This window comes from Salvelinus fontinalis, chromosome 8, assembly GCF_029448725.1.
Source record: "Salvelinus fontinalis isolate EN_2023a chromosome 8, ASM2944872v1, whole genome shotgun sequence".
Classification (NCBI taxonomy): Eukaryota; Metazoa; Chordata; class Actinopteri; order Salmoniformes; family Salmonidae; genus Salvelinus; species Salvelinus fontinalis.
The window spans coordinates 24,088,420-24,105,695 of NC_074672.1; the positions used below are offsets into that span (position 1 = coordinate 24,088,420).

At 45.0% G+C, this 17,276-nt stretch overlaps 1 protein-coding gene across 1 annotated transcript in view; it reads left to right on the forward strand.

Moving 5' to 3' along the window:
* The window catches only part of LOC129860908 (AMP deaminase 1-like), a 44,317-nt gene that overhangs the window by 18,896 nt on the left and 8,145 nt on the right, over window positions 1-17,276 (forward strand). Inside the window, exons 3-9 of the mRNA XM_055931812.1 lie at window positions 1,877-2,042; window positions 2,646-2,811; window positions 2,929-3,151; window positions 15,352-15,481; window positions 16,224-16,418; window positions 16,663-16,794; window positions 16,882-17,045. Coding sequence (XP_055787787.1) covers window positions 1,877-2,042; window positions 2,646-2,811; window positions 2,929-3,151; window positions 15,352-15,481; window positions 16,224-16,418; window positions 16,663-16,794; window positions 16,882-17,045 — 1,176 coding nt within the window. The remainder of the gene's footprint in view (window positions 1-1,876; window positions 2,043-2,645; window positions 2,812-2,928; window positions 3,152-15,351; window positions 15,482-16,223; window positions 16,419-16,662; window positions 16,795-16,881; window positions 17,046-17,276) is intronic.

The window sequence follows — 17,276 nt, forward strand, 5'->3', positions numbered from 1 at the left end:
GCAGTGCTCGGCAAGCGGGAGCGAAGGACCCTGTCCCCAGCAGTGATGCCAACGTAGCAATTTTATTGCTAGATTTAGCAACTTTTTTTCAAACAGCACCTAGCAACAAATGTAGCTACTTTTAAAAATGTATTTGGAACTTTTAGCAACTTTTGAAAAGTGACTCAAACGCTAGAATGCATGCATTTTCCCTCTAAATGACACAAAAACGATTTACTCTGTCACACTCAGTCACAACACACGTGCCTGGCTGCAAAAGTACATTGTGAGTGACGTCAGCAGCGGGCGCTCAACTCGTGCACAGGCAGCAGCAATTTCAGTAAATTGCAAATCATTGTTGGCTGACTGCAGCAGCAGTAGTACGTGTTCGACGAGCCAAACCCAATGAATATAGTTGGTCACGAATGTTTGATCTTGAACATAACTTACAACATCAATCAACATGTCTCAATCAAAACTATACAGCCAGAAGTACAGAAAAGAGTGGGAGTCTGTACCTGAACAAATGTCAAATCATATTTTTTGCCGAGATGGCCAGTCAATTTGAGTAACGTTATTGTGTATTCTACGTAATGACGCAGATTTACGTTTTCACGCAATGACATCACAACGGCATTTAGCAACAAATCAACCTGCCTCTAGCAACTTACCCTGAAAATTAGTTGGCAACACTGGTCCCCAGCGTGTTGTTGTGTTGCAGTTTGCAGCGCCAACGCTCCCCATTGAGCAAGTAGACAATCACGGTGACATCCAGATGGCTACTACCAATATTACAAGTTATTTCTCGTGTAGGCTGTTATCCTACTCTAAAAATAATCAAGTGGGATGGAAGAAATTTGCTACGTTAGCTACCGCCAGCGACGTGATACAGATGCCCAGTGGGAAGCACTTCGATAACAGACCTTTGCACTGGTCATTCGCACCAGCTTGTCGTTACGTTAGCTAATCAAATCAAACTTTATTTGTCAAATATGCCGAGTACAACAAGTGTAGACCTTACTGTGAAATGCTTACTTACAAGCCCTTAACCAACATTGCAGTTCAAGAGGAGTTAAGAAAAAATTTACCAAAAAAACTAAAGTAAAAAGTAACACAATAACGAGGCTATATACAGGGGGTACCGAGTCAGTGTGCTGGGGTACAGGTTAGTTGAGGTAATTTGTACATGTAGGTAGAGGTGTCAATGTAGCAGCAGTGTACAAAAGAAATGGAGAGGGTGTCAATTTAAATAGTCCGGTGGCCATTTGATTAATTGTTCAGCAGACTCATGGCTTGGGGGTAGAAGCTGTTAATGAGCCTTTTGGTCCTGGACTTGGCGCTCCAGTACCGCTTGCAATGCGGTAGCAGAGAGAACAGTCTATGACTTTGGTGACTGGAGTCTCTGACAATTTTATTGGCTTTCCTCTGACACCATCTATTATATAGGTCCTGGATGTACTGGGCCGTACGCACTGCCCTCTGTAGCGCCTTACGGTCAGATCCCGAGCAGTTGCCATACCAGGCAGTGATGCAACTGGTCACGATGCTCTCGATGGTGCAGCTGTAGAACTTTTAATTGGCATGTCACGGTGATATCCAGATGGTGACCAATACAAGTAATTTCTCCCTCGCCGATTGAACTAAATATCACTTTATATTACCAGTTTTAACTAGCACCATGCTGCTGTTGTTGCCAAGCCAGCTAACCTGCATAAACTAACTAGCTGGGATTGGCTCATCAGGACGACGGTATAACTGACTGAACCGAATCCATTCATCTCAGCTGGGTGACATATGTCATCAATTTGGGTGTACCAGACATGTCCATATAGTCTCGCTCTTTGCCTTATCACTAAATCCACTCTTTGTCTGTCGCACCTCCCCTGTCGCTCGGCAGTAAGAAGAGACTACAAAAGTGTCGCACCATGACTTTGCCTCCGTCCATGAGTGACCAGGCCAGGAAGGTGCTGGCACCTGTGGCGGAGGTGTTTTTGGACACCCCAACCTACCTAGAAGTGCCTGACTTCCAGAGAGTGGCCATCATTGGAGACTACGCCTCTGGGGTATTATATCTTAGCTATGTAGCCTATGTTTCTCTCTTATCCAGGTTAGACTTATTGAGATCAAATCCCCTTTGCATATGTCACCCAACAGGATGGACCCGCTCATAAACTCATACATAACACATTATCTATGCTGCCTCCTCCCTCTCCTCCTCAAATAGCAGCAAATGTCTTGTGGCCCTGGGTGTGAACTTGACCACTATGGCTAGTACGTGTCTCTGGGTCTGGGTCATTGACCTCCTGTAGGGAAGCCTCCTCAAGGAATAGATCCCTCTACACTGGAGACTAGGAGCCCACAGCAGATGCCTGGGTTTAAGTTAAAAAAATGTCTCTGACATTTACAGAGAGAAATCATAAGGAGGATGTGGGGCCTGCTTATCAAACTGTTTGTAGTTCACTTTCCCCTCTGCCAACTTAAGCATTACTACATAACCCACTTATGAATATTATCAAATTATTTGGTCCCATTGTAAACTGACAACTTGCTGACAATTATCCATTTGTGTTAGATCAGTAATTACTTCAAGGGATGGAAGGATGCATTTATTTTTTTTAAGTATTGGAACAGGGCACTTATTCCATCATTCCCCTCGCTACTCATAGGTGACCATGGATGACTTTGAGCTTTCATGTAAGGGTGTGTACCGTGCTCTGACCATCAGAGAGAAGTACATGAGGCTGGCCTACCAGCGCTTCCCCCTCACCACATCCCAGTACCTGAGGGACATTGAGGGAGAGCCCTTTAAGCCTGAACACTCCGCGCAACCAGGTAAGTGAATAGGCTGGAAAGTGTGAATGTAAATGTCTGGGGTATGCATACAGTAGTTTCTCGTGACAGATGATTACTGCCAAGAAAGTATCTAACAGCTACCATTTTGTTTGCCAGTCTTCACATCCCCACCCAAGGAGGGCGAGGACCCCTTCAACACCAAGTGCCTGCCCGAAAACCTGAGCTGGGTAGCGCGTATGAAGGACGGTGTCATCTATGTGTACAAAGACGCAGCAGAGGCCGACCAACACAAACCCATCGAGAACATGCCTGCCCCCCACTACGAAACCTTCATCGACGACATGAACTTCCTCATTGCTCTGATTGCACAGGGCCCAACGTGAGTTTTACTGCACAATGAGAGGTCAACTCCAACCTAATCTCATTACAAGACACTTCCGGCCAAATGCGAAGAGTCTGGTGGACCTAAGTGGCAAACCTGGCCTTGGTTAGCCAATACAGAACTTCTTCGATGAGGTTTAACGGCGGTTGGCATCCAATACATTTTGCATTACCGCCACCTACTAGAATACAACTCCCTTATACTTTGCTTGAAAAAATAAATAACTAAACAAGTACCCTACCATCTAACACTACACTCACAAAAAAATACAAATAATACAAAAGGACACCACCCTTCTCTACTATTTAAATCTATTAAGTCCTACCTCAGGCCAACTACCTGAAAGGATGGGACACCACCACTTAACACACCCTGTAACTCTTCTGACGCACACCCAAATACCTCTCTGCAGCTGCCACCACAACCTCAATTTTCTGCAACTTATGTTCCATCCCTGCAGTACAGCTGATAACCATTGCTGTAAATGCAAAAAATCCAATCTTCCTGAATAATATATATCACTTGATGGCCTATCCCTCAGTACTGGTACAGATCTACTACTCACACCACTCCTCCCAGGATCCCTCCTCTTTGACCCATCTTCCTCTACTTTCTTCACTGCCTCAGCATACGACAACTTCTGCACTACTCTAACCCTGGAAACTTCAACCTGCCTCTCTCACACAGGACATTTCTGACCCCCAGCCCCATGGGCACCCCTACAATTAACACATACCACTACTTTCCCCAATGCTACACATTTCTTTGTCTCATGCCCTTCTGCACACTTCTCACACCTAGGAACCTCCCTCCTACACACTGCTGCCACATGCCCATAAGCTTGACACATGTAACAACGTAATGTATTCAGCACAAAAGCTCATACAGGATAACTTATATATCCTAACATCACTTTGTCGGGCAAAGACTCAACATCAAAATTCAAAAGAACAGACAATGACTGTCAAGTTGCCTAGGTGTTATAATTATTTTCAGCTCTGCCCAAACTTGAAAACGGCTTGCTCAACCCGTGAAGGATGCAAAGGGACAACTCAATTCCTTTCCAGTGTTTTATTATGGTTTTGATGCCATTTGTTGAATATGTTGAAATAGTTGATTTGTTGAATAGAGTAGTTGAATCACAGAGGAATAGGGAATAGGAATAGCACTAGCAATAGGAATAGCACTAGCACTAGGAATAGCACTAGCACTAGGAATAGCACTAGCACTAGGAATAGCACTAGCACTAGGAATAGGTTGATAACCTTAAACAAACAGAGAATAAACATGCATTATTTTACACTAAACAATGCATGACACAGCAACAAAGCATGGCTTTGAATAAAGTAAACGTTTAAACAATTTAATCTAGCACTTCTAGCAATTACTTTGCAGTCAGAAAATATCCACACCAAAAGTCAACACTCCTACCAGAGTTAAACATGTAAATTGTGCTAAGCACTGGATGCAACATAATAAATAATTCCAAACATTACATACCAGTTGCGTCTTTAGGGTTGAACAATGAGCTGTGTGTATGTTGAGGACCAAACATTTTATACCCATGCTTATCTGACAGGTGCGCATGTAAAAGTAGTCCCTCCAGAAATCCTGGCTCAATTTTTTAGTTCCACCCGTGTTTTTTGGGTTATCTACCCTCTTGAGGCCTGGAGGTCTTTAAAGGAAGAGCTGCCATTGTGCTCATGTTTTGAGTGTTCTGTTTTGACGCAACACCTCCCACTTGACCTCCTGGTTCTTGAACCGAAGGAGGTCACACGAACCTCTGTGTTGGGGCATGTTCGATTTCAGCTATCAGGCTCTTCCTTCTTCAACAGGAAGTATAACAATGATGCGTCTGACATCCCTATGAAGAACTGTAGCAGGTATTTTAGTTGAGAGTGTCTTTGACTTCTCTTGAGCAGGCTTCACAGTTGGGACTGGGTAGCTGGGAAAAGTTCTGCCATGCACATCTCTGACGATGCCCTTCTTGTCAATGTTGACACTGATGACTCTGGCTAGTTTGTAGTGACCCCTCCAGGCATTTTGGTCAGCCAGCCAGACAACATCTCCAACAGCCACATTCCTATGTGTTGTGTGCCATTTACTCCTCACGAATAGATTGGGCCCAGCTAACTGACTCCACTTCCTCCAGAACCGGTCAACTTCTGTTTGGATCGCTCTCAATCTTTTGTATGGGTAGCTTTCAAAATCAAAGTATCCAAGATCTCCTCTGGGTCCAATCCGTCCAAGCAGAAGGGAATTTGGGCTGATGTATTCTATGCAGTCCTCCCGGCTTTGAGTTCTTGCATCTATGGGCCTCTCATTGGCAAGGTTAGCAGCCGTGTAGAGAAATGTTTGAAACTCACTCCATGTGAAGTCCTTCTCCTCCCAGGTTGTGCAAAGCCCGCTTCACAGTACGAACAGCTGCTTCTGCAGCTCCATTCCTGTGAGGGGAGTCTGCTGGGTGGATTTTCCAGCTCCATTCTGTCCCATGCTTGGAAGCTTCCTTTTCAAGCTCAGATTTACCTAGTTGATCCAAGAAGATGTAGAGTTCTTTGAGGGCAGGTCTGGCACCCACAAAGTTCTTTCCAGGATCTGACCACAATTTCTTTGGGTGCCCTCTCAGTGCCGTGCATCTTTGGTAAGCCAGTAGGAAGCCTTCCGTCGACTGGTCACTGACAACATCTGTGTGCATAGCTCTGGATACCATGCAACAGAAGACAATACCCCACACCTTGAGCTTGGTTTTCTTTTTCACCTCGTCCTTGACTTCATACGGTCCAAATAAGTCCACTGTTGTGTACTCAAATGGTCTGGCTGGTGTTATCCGCTCGGATGGAAGGTCACTCATGATCTGTTGGCACTTTCTGGCCCTGGCCTTTCTGCACACCACACAGTTGTCAACTCTCTTTTTAGCCAGCTTCCGGCCTTTTATCACCCAGGCTTTCTTCCTCATCCGGAGGAGTGTGCCTGCTATTTCTTCATGATTTGCACCATGGGCCTTTTGAGCTAGGAGAGTGGATATCCATGCCTCATATGGTAGAATTGGTACGGCAGTTTCGTCCTCATCAAAGATCTGGAACCTTCCTCCACAAACTAAGAGCCCAGTCTCTTTATCTCTGTAAACAGCGAGTCTGTTGAGAGTGGTATCTTGAAAGGTTATACCTTCTTGAGCTGCAAGGAACAAGTCTCTTAGTGCATCCTCACACTCCCCGACAGTGAGTACAGCTTGTTTGGCTCTGTACCTCCAGTTTGTTGTAAGAGCGTCCTCCCACTTTGGCTTATCTGAGGCTGAATTCTTGGTCAATATTTCTTTCCATCTCGTTGCGGCTCTCCAAACCCAGGCAATGACTCGGATCAGCCTGGTCAGATTGCTGACTTTCCTGATGTCAATCAGTTTTGTTACCGCAGAGCCGGCTGGTGATCTTCGGATCCGAGTCTTGGGTTCATCTGGGTTATTTTGCTGTGCATCACTCTGGTTTCTCTTGACCTGCGCTCTGGTCAGTGCTGCCGAGAAAGCTTTCCTTCGAAGTTTGTTTATACCTTCCTTGGCATACGCAGCGATTTCTTTGGCTGACTTATGTGGCCACTCTTTCACAGGTTTCCTCAGGAATGCTGGTCCATCCTGCCACATGGAATATTCCTGGAGGTCTTCTGGGGCTGCCCCTCTTGTTATGATGTCAGCACTGTTCAGGCTTCCTGGGATCCACCACCAGTCTTCTATGGATGTGGATTTCTGGATCTCTCCAACTCTATTTGCAAAGAAAGTTTGATATCCATAGCTGTCTCTCTGGATTGCTCCCAACACAGTTTGACTGTCCAGTAGATGGAGCCATCGTTCAATTTCTATTCGACTGTGCTTTTCAACGTACTTTCGAAGTCGTGCTGCATAGACAGCACCGCAGATTTCAGCTTTTACTGGTTCTCCCTTTTGGTCCAATGGTGTGAGCTTTGCTTTGGATTCAACCAGTCTGACTTTGATGCCTTGCTGGGTCTCCCATCTTAAGTACACTACGGCTCCATAGCTCTTGTCACTCCCATCAGAGAATGTTATTCCCCATGGTTTTCCAATCCAGTTGGCTGGTGTGAGGCTTCTGTGAAAGGTGATTTGGCCAAGACGTGTGTATTCCTCAAAGAATTGGATGGCTTCTTCCCTCAAATTTTCAGACAAAGGTTTGTCCCAAGTGTCTCGGTTCAGAGTTTTGCCTCCAGCTTCCTGAAACGCCTTTCTGACAAGAATGGCACCCTTTTGTTTGGCAGGTGTGACGAGGCCTATTGGGTCATACAGGCTAGCTACCTGGCTCAGCAGTTCTCTTCTCGTCAGTGGGTTTGGAGTTTTCCCTCTCACCTCTTCATCAAGGAGATTTTGGCCGACTCTCATTTTCCCTTTCCTCTTTGAGAAATTGATTGAAGTCATGAGGTACAGTCTATCCTCCTCAACAAGGTATCCAACTCCAAGGGCTTTATTGTATCCTTCCCTCATTTGGTTTGGGAGAATGAGTGCTGTGCTTGACTGCGCTCCTTGTTCTCCTGGTACGATCTCCTGCCTCCCACTTTGATCTGACCGGACCCAGGGCTTGAGGACGAAGCCGCCTGCCTTCAGGATCTCTTCAACACTTTTGGTGTTCTGGTCCAGCTTTTGCAAGTCATTATGGGAAGTCAGGATGTCATCGACATAGGTATCCTCTTCAAGGATCCTACGTTCCTCCTCCAGGTGAGCAAACATGGGCAGTTTGCTTGTCTCTCTCATAGCCAATTGCGCAATGCACCCTGCTGGTCGATCGCCAATGTTGACTCTGGTGATCGCATACTCTTCAATCTCTTCCTCCTCAGTGTCTCTCCAGAGAAATCTGTGGAGGTGCATCTCCAGGTCTTCCAACCACACAGAATTGTACATTTTCTTAATGTCGCCGAGGGCAGCATTGACGCCTCTCCTGAACCTGAGTAGTACTGCTCGGATGGGATTGAGGACATCAGGCCCTTTCAGCAGAAGGTCATTCATGCTGACCCCTCTAAACTTCTGGCTGCTGTTCCATACCAGTCTCACAGGTGTTGTGAGAGAGTGCGGGTTTGCTGCCACCAAGTGGCTGACATACCATACTGGCCCCTTCCAGCTGGCAATGAGCTCTTTGGTGAGTTTCTTCGCTGCTCTTCTCTCGACCATTTCATGGACTTGAGCTGTGTATGCTATTCTCCACTCTGGCTCTTTTTTGAGTTGCTTTTCTGTTCTCAAGAAGGTGGCTTCCACCCCACTCCTGTTGTCAGGAAGGGAACTTGGATCTTGAATCCAAGGGTATTTTGTGTCCCAATGGAGTTCATCACTGTGAGCATCTGCTTTGATGTAGGTGAGGCCTTTCCTTATGATCTCCAGCTCTCTTTCCTCACTCAGAGTCATTTCTTTGCCTCCTGGTTGACAGTTGCCGCACCGGCATCCTCCACACTTTGGGTCGCAAGCTGCTCCAATGCTGTCCCACTTCCACCAATCCAAGAACTCTCTGTGAGCAACTGTTCCTTTGGTTTCAGCTGTGAACAGCTTAGCTATCTCTTGATATTTGACAGCAGTTGCTTTCATGGATCGAGCAAAGTGTGTTTCAGACCTGTGTGCGGCTATATCCACTTCTTCAAACAGATCTGGATGTGCTCCACCAACAGTCTTTCCTAGCGGGCCTTCCCACAAGACAAGGTCTCCAATCACCTTCACTCTTTGCGGAGCAAGTCTTCCTTCGCGGTGGCTTATCAGTAGCTCAATATTCTCTGGTCTACTCAGATCTCCTAGATTGACTTCTGGGAAGAACTTCTTGAGTTGCTCAGGTTTGATGACTCTGTGGACGTTGGCAATTTCATTCAAACCATAGCAGATAAGCTCATGAGCTCTTTCCGTGCCTATGGGCGTTTTGACCCTCACTCTGAGGAGATATCTTCTGGTTCTAACCTTCATGCCCATTCCTCCGACTCCATGAACGACTAAAGTGATGTTTTCACTTCGAAGATTTAATCTTCTGGCAGCTCTGTGAGTGATGTAGTTTGTGTCCGATGCCAAGTCGATCAGGGTTCCAATTCTTTGTCCTGCATTGGCAGTTACCTTGAGCAGCATTAGAATAACTGGCAATTCTTCTACTGCACTTGACTCAGTCACTCCCAGCTGATTATTTTTGACACAGTTTGTTTTCGCAGTGGCGTTGGTGAATGCTTTCTTGAATTTCTCTGCCATCTCTGGGGAGAGCTTAGATACCAATTCCTCCTGCTCCTCTGTAAGCGTATACCTTCTCACATTGGATTGTCTTCTGTCTGAGTCACTTCTCTTGAAATCTCCCTTCAGACAAAGAAAGAAATGATGGTCTTTCTGACAGTCTCTTTTCCTGCACAGGTAAGTGTCTTTGCATTCATCATCTTCTCCATGACAGACCAAGCACCTCTTGCAGGCCCCCAGCTTTTCTACAGCATCCAACTTTTCCACCGGCTTCAGTTCTTTGAAACGCTTGCAAAAGAAGATCTTTTCTCTATGCTTTTCATCTCCACAGACAACACAGCCGCCTTTCCTTGTGGAACGTGTGGACGCATATCTCCTCTCCACACAAGCATATTTCTTCTCTGGCTTTTCACTCCCTCCCAGCTGCTCTAATTTTTCAAGAATTTCCTCCTGTGTTTTCAGGAATTTAAGAAGGTTTTCAAAGTGATTGTCCGGCGTGACATTATTCCTCGGGTTAACCATGAAGACAAGCCAATCCCGCTTGATGTTGTCAGGTAACTTGCTTTCTATGGATCTGATCACTAGAGGGTTGTTGATGGCCCCTGTGCCTCCAAGCTCTGTGAGATCATCCAGTGCCTTCTCTATAGTTTGGATCATGTCGATAACTTTCCTTGGCTGATTTGCTCTTAAAGCAGGAATTTTCTCCAGATCCTCAATTATCTCCAAGGCAATTGTAGACTTGTTTCCATACCTGTTCTCAAGCACCCTGAACATGTCCTCAGCAGTATTGTAAGTAGACAAACGGAGGTCTCTGCACATTCTCTCATCTACACTGTCAATGAGTTGGATTTTCTTTACTTCGACTGAGCCTGTTGGTTCCCCCTGCTTCTGTAGACTCTCCCAGTCTCTCCTCCATCGATGGAATGAGATAGCTAAGCTGTCCCACTTCCACCAATCCAAGAACTCTCTGTGAGCAACTGTTCCTTTGGTTTCAGCTGTGAACAGCTTAGCTATCTCTTGATATTTGACAGCAGTTGCTTTCATGGATCGAGCAAAGTGTGTTTCAGACCTGTGTGCGGCTATATCCACTTCTTCAAACAGATCTGGATGTGCTCCACCAACAGTCTTTCCTAGCGGGCCTTCCCACAAGACAAGGTCTCCAATCACCTTCACTCTTTGCGGAGCAAGTCTTCCTTCGCGGTGGCTTATCAGTAGCTCAATATTCTCTGGTCTACTCAGATCTCCTAGATTGACTTCTGGGAAGAACTTCTTGAGTTGCTCAGGTTTGATGACTCTGTGGACGTTGGCAATTTCATTCAAACCATAGCAGATAAGCTCATGAGCTCTTTCCGTGCCTATGGGCGTTTTGACCCTCACTCTGAGGAGATATCTTCTGGTTCTAACCTTCATGCCCATTCCTCCGACTCCATGAACGACTAAAGTGATGTTTTCACTTCGAAGATTTAATCTTCTGGCAGCTCTGTGAGTGATGTAGTTTGTGTCCGATGCCAAGTCGATCAGGGTTCCAATTCTTTGTCCTGCATTGGCAGTTACCTTGAGCAGCATTAGAATAACTGGCAATTCTTCTACTGCACTTGACTCAGTCACTCCCAGCTGATTATTTTTGACACAGTTTGTTTTCGCAGTGGCGTTGGTGAATGCTTTCTTGAATTTCTCTGCCATCTCTGGGGAGAGCTTAGATACCAATTCCTCCTGCTCCTCTGTAAGCGTATACCTTCTCACATTGGATTGTCTTCTGTCTGAGTCACTTCTCTTGAAATCTCCCTTCAGACAAAGAAAGAAATGATGGTCTTTCTGACAGTCTCTTTTCCTGCACAGGTAAGTGTCTTTGCATTCATCATCTTCTCCATGACAGACCAAGCACCTCTTGCAGGCCCCCAGCTTTTCTACAGCATCCAACTTTTCCACCGGCTTCAGTTCTTTGAAACGCTTGCAAAAGAAGATCTTTTCTCTATGCTTTTCATCTCCACAGACAACACAGCCGCCTTTCCTTGTGGAACGTGTGGACGCATATCTCCTCTCCACACAAGCATATTTCTTCTCTGGCTTTTCACTCCCTCCCAGCTGCTCTAATTTTTCAAGAATTTCCTCCTGTGTTTTCAGGAATTTAAGAAGGTTTTCAAAGTGATTGTCCGGCGTGACATTATTCCTCGGGTTAACCATGAAGACAAGCCAATCCCGCTTGATGTTGTCAGGTAACTTGCTTTCTATGGATCTGATCACTAGAGGGTTGTTGATGGCCCCTGTGCCTCCAAGCTCTGTGAGATCATCCAGTGCCTTCTCTATAGTTTGGATCATGTCGATAACTTTCCTTGGCTGATTTGCTCTTAAAGCAGGAATTTTCTCCAGATCCTCAATTATCTCCAAGGCAATTGTAGACTTGTTTCCATACCTGTTCTCAAGCACCCTGAACATGTCCTCAGCAGTATTGTAAGTAGACAAACGGAGGTCTCTGCACATTCTCTCATCTACACTGTCAATGAGTTGGATTTTCTTTACTTCGACTGAGCCTGTTGGTTCCCCCTGCTTCTGTAGACTCTCCCAGTCTCTCCTCCATCGATGGAAATTCCTTTTATACCCACTGAACCTGGGTAAACAGGTTGGTTTTATTCTCAGTGTCGGCTGTGGAGCTGGCATGGGCATCTGCAGCACTCTCCCTCTGTCTTTATCCTCTTCCGCAATTCTTTGCGCTGTGAGAAATCCTGCCCTCCTTGCTTCAAGGTTGTTTCTGAATGCTTTCAGATTCTTTATTCTGGCTTCCAGCCGTTCTTTTTCTGCTACTGGAATCCACATCTCCCACTCTGCTAGGCTTGTGATTGCATCTTGGACTTGTGCCTTCGCACCATCCCACCGTAGCTCGAAGCCATCTCTATTTACAGCAATAACAGGTATTTGAGCAACTCCATCACAGGCGGTCTCAGCTTCTTTGATTGCAGACTTCACCTCGTCCTCCCCGTATCTAGGCCATAGGTTGGACTGGATCATCCCCCTGACCTCATCCAATCGTACTTCGCATTCTTGGAATGTCTTCTCAAGTTCAGTCTGCTGCTGCTTGCTCAGGTCAGCTTCTTCACCCTCATCGGTTTCAGCTTCAATGTCTGCCAGAAGTCCAGCCCTGTATTCATCATTTGTCTCACTGACCTTCCTTGCCTCCGACGTGAGCTTCTTGAACTCCTCTCGCAGTTCGCTCTTAGTCATGTGTTTTGCACCTCTGCTAAGGAAGTTTGCTTGCTTGGTAAAAGCACTCTTAGCCAAAGTTCTTTCTTGCTTCAGCTCCTTCACTGTTTTCCCAAGAGTTTCCTCCGCCATTTTGAGATGTAAGCCAATACTCCTCTCTGCGACGACAGCTTTCCTGACTTCAGGCCGTTAATCCTTTTGTCTTCACTGCCACGTTGGTTATCAACTGTCAAGTTGTCTAGGTGTTATAATTATTTTCAGCTCTGCCCAAACTTGAAAACGGCTTGCTCAACCCGTGAAGGATGCAAAGGGACAACTCAATTCCTTTCCAGTGTTTTATTACGGTTTTTATGCCATTTGTTGAATATGTTGAAATAGTTGATTTGTTGAATAGAGTAGTTGAATCACAGAGGAATAGGGAATAGGAATAGCACTAGCAATAGGAATAGCACTAGCACTAGGAATAGCACTAGCACTAGGAATAGCACTAGCACTAGGAATAGCACTAGCACTAGGAATAGGTTGATAACCTTAAACAAACAGAGAATAAACATGCATTATTTTACACTAAACAATGCATGACACAGCAACAAAGCATGGCTTTGAATAAAGTAAACGTTTAAACAATTTAATCTAGCACTTCTAGCAATTACTTTGCAGTCAGAAAATATCCACACCAAAAGTCAACACTCCTACCAGAGTTAAACATGTAAATTGTGCTAAGCACTGGATGCAACATAATAAATAATTCCAAACATTACATACCAGTTGCGTCTTTAGGGTTGAACAATGAGCTGTGTGTATGTTGAGGACCAAACATTTTATACCCATGCTTATCTGACAGGTGCGCATGTAAAAGTAGTCCCTCCAGAAATCCTGGCTCAATTTTTTAGTTCCACCCGTGTTTTTTGGGTTATCTACCCTCTTGAGGCCTGGAGGTCTTTAAAGGAAGAGCTGCCATTGTGCTCATGTTTTGAGTGTTCTGTTTTGACGCAACAATGACTCTTTTGTTTCACCACTCACGCCACCCTGTCTGCGTCGCACCAAACAAAGAGCATCACAAACTCTGGGAATCTTCCCCTTCAGTTGGTCAACTTTTACATGTCCTGCTACCCCAGTAATCACTCCTTTCAATGGTGCCCTTTTCTTGAGCGCAAAACAATTCACATTTTTTGCCCCCATTCGTTTAACGCGGAGCACCTTCTGCCTCTGACCAGCAGAAACCCAAACAATTATCAAAAGACCACTTCTGGTTACCTTCACCAATTCCACAGCACCCAACTCTGTTTTCACGCACCCTGAAACCACAAATGGATCAGCCAAAAGGCTAGGGGCCACTTTTTCAAAAAACTTCACTCCTACAGTCACAGACTCATCTTTATCCTGGCCCTCGGTGCAAGCCTCGGGCTCCGAGAACTTCACCACACCTACCACCTCCGATACTTTGACCTCATTCACTTCTATTTCTCCTCCTGTCTTTAGCTCATTCTGCTTACACTTTCTACCATTCTTCTTTAACAAACCATCTCCATTTTCCCTGCTATTTTTAACCTACTCAAGCTCACCCTCTTCCACCCTCTCTCTCTTAGACCTCCTCTGCCTGTTTTTTTCCCTCCATTCCTCCTCTGTATTCCAAGTGTACGTCTCCTTATGATAATACTGCACTTCTCCTGACATGCATCTTGATCTTCTCAAGGGACGCCATTTAACCAGCTGTCACAATCTCCATATAATCAGCACAAACCCCTCGGGATCACCAATACAGAATGATCAGGAGAAACTCCTGACACACAGGCATTGGCTTAATCTACCAACCAATCATCTCCCACAACCCCTTCCTCTTCACCCTCCCCGGTACATGTCTTGTGCGCAACACAAATTCCTGCCTGGGTCTTGCCTCCATTTGGAGCCACGCCACCCAGTTGTGATTCGTTAATTTAATTACAGCTACTTTAATCAGTAAGGTCACTCCCATTGAATTCTGTTGTCACTCCCACTAAGGCCAACTTTTAAACATTGATGTTTTACATTTTTTTGTCATTTAGCAGACGTGCTTATCCAGAGCGACTTTGAGTGCATACATTTTCATATTTGTTCATACGAGTCCCCCATGGGAGTCAAACCCACAACCCTGGCGTTGCAAGTGCCATGCTCTACCAACTGAGCTCACGGGACTATGTCCCATGCTTATATGCACTTAGCCCAAGAATGTACTCTTAAGGAGTGTAGGCGAGCCTACCGTTACTCCTTAAGGTCCTAACTCTATAAAGGTGTGTAGAATTTTTTGGGGGAAAATTATTTCTCGCTGATATCAAAGATATGTTCCACAAGCTATGCGTGTTCATGTTCAGACAGAGCATCGGCCTTTTAACACAAGTCTCCCTAGAAGAAGATACCTTCATCAATAGACGCTAAAGGTAGTTAGCGTCTATGAATTTGGTAATATGTGCTGTGTGCAATAGCCTGGGAGCGAGGTTAACTCCAACCCAGCAGAGCCACAGCAGTGTGTATGTGCTGGCTTTTGATCCAACCCTGGTTAAACACTTGCATCAAGTGAGCTAGGCTGCGTTTACACAGGCAGACCATTTCTGATCTTTTTTTTCTTTCCACTAATTGGTCTTTTGACAAATCAGATCAGCTTTTGCCAATAATTGGGCAAAAGATTAGAATTGGGCTGCCTGTGTAAATGCAGCCTTAGGGCTGGTCTGGAACAAATAATCCAACATATGGACTACATATCACACCACGAAATGCCTAACAACTTTACAAGATCCACATTACATTTTTGTCTGTCTTTCCTGGGTGGCAGTAAGACATACAGTCACCGTCGTCTGAAGTTCCTCATGTCCAAGTTCAATGTGCATGAGATGCTGAACGAGATGGAGGAGATGAAGGAGCTGAAGCTGAACCCCCATAGGGACTTCTACAACTGCAGGAAGGTAGATAGCTACCACCTTACAAAACATATCAGTATTTAGCCTAGCTTATTTAACCTAAGACCTCTTGGTGTAATGGTTAAGGTGCTGGCTTAAAACACATGCACAACCAGACATTGGTTTATTGATTGGAAATTAAAGAACAATTACTAGGATTTTCTGCCTGTAGCAACAATAGTGGATAATGCTGAAAATACCGGTAAAAGCAGGTTTTGGCTAGGTAGTATACAGTTGGTCAGAATTTACTTTTTGTAGCCGGTTAGGAGAATTAGATTAAAGTTAGGAAAATTGTTAGCTAAAATGCAACAACAACAAAAAGCACATTTTTGGCATCAATTTGACACAGTGTTTCCATTTCTGCACCTAAAAGTAGGGCCCAAGACATGGTCAATCACAGAGCACATTCAACACTGAAAATAACTGCCTGTAACAGGGAAATCTTCACCCTGTTACACCAGTTTAATTTCATTGATAAAAATGACAGCAATAACAAAATTACAAAAAAGACCTTTCAACAGATATCTTATATTTGTGAATGCAAAAGACGTCTATGGGTTTTAGAGTAGGCTACTTTAACTTCCTACAGCCTGGGTGTGACTTCCGCTTCTGCTCCCAAATAGCAAATGTTGTGTGCTCTGCTCCCCCTGTTGTTCAAGCAGTGTCAGTACACCACAAAGAGAACTCATAATAACTTGTAAGTAACTCAACAATTTTTTTCTCATAACTCCTGTGTGTGCTGTTGTAGGTAGACACCCACATCCATGCAGCTGCCTGCATGAACCAGAAGCACCTCCTGCGCTTCATCAAGAAGTCATACAGGGTGGACGCTGACCGTGTAGTGCAAAATATTAATGGCAAAGATGTGACCATGAAGGAACTGTTTGCCAACCTCAACCTACACCCCTATGATCTCACTGTCGATTCCCTGGATGTGCACGCTGTGAGTTCTACCTCTAGCTAGTGTAGCGTTCAAAGGGGAAATGCAGTCCTGTGGCCAAAGTGAAAGTCTGCTATTACCTCCTGTGTAATAAAGTTCCAAACCTCTTGGCAGAAGCCGTAGAATGCTTATATAGTAAAATGCATATAGTGAAACAATATATAGCTTTGATATTTTTATTATTTTTCCATTGCCAGTGTGTACATTCCCTGTTTTTTACATGCTTCTCTCACCCTCTTCTCTCAAGGGCAGACAAACCTTTCAGCGTTTTGACAAGTTCAATGCCAAGTACAACCCTGTGGGAGCCAGTGAGCTGCGTGACCTGTACATGAAGACAGAGAACCACATCGACGGAGAGTACTTTGCCAGGATCATTAAGGTTAGACTCTGCTATGGCTGAGTTAGTATCCCTTTTGTAAACACTGCTTAATTACAACCAGCTAATTCTCATTTTTTTCGCACCCAGGAAGTGGCATCTGACCTGGAGGATGCCAGGTACCAATATGCCGAGCCCCGACTTTCCATCTATGGCTGTAAACCTAATGAGTGGACCAAGCTCTCCGGCTGGTTCAACAAGCATAGAGTCTTCTCCCCTCAACTCAAGTGGATGATTCAAGTGCCTAGGATCTAGTAAGTTCTATCCCTCTGTTCATCAGTGAATGTACTTGTCACACCCGTCCTCCTCCTCGTTTGAGGAGGAGTAGTTGGAAGGATCGGAGGACCAATATGCAGCATGGTAAGTGTTCATCTTGATATTTATTTAAAAATAGAACACTGAACGAACTATACAAAAATAACAAACGTGAAGCTATCAAATAATAGTGCTGACACAAAACACTGCACATAGACAATCACCCACAA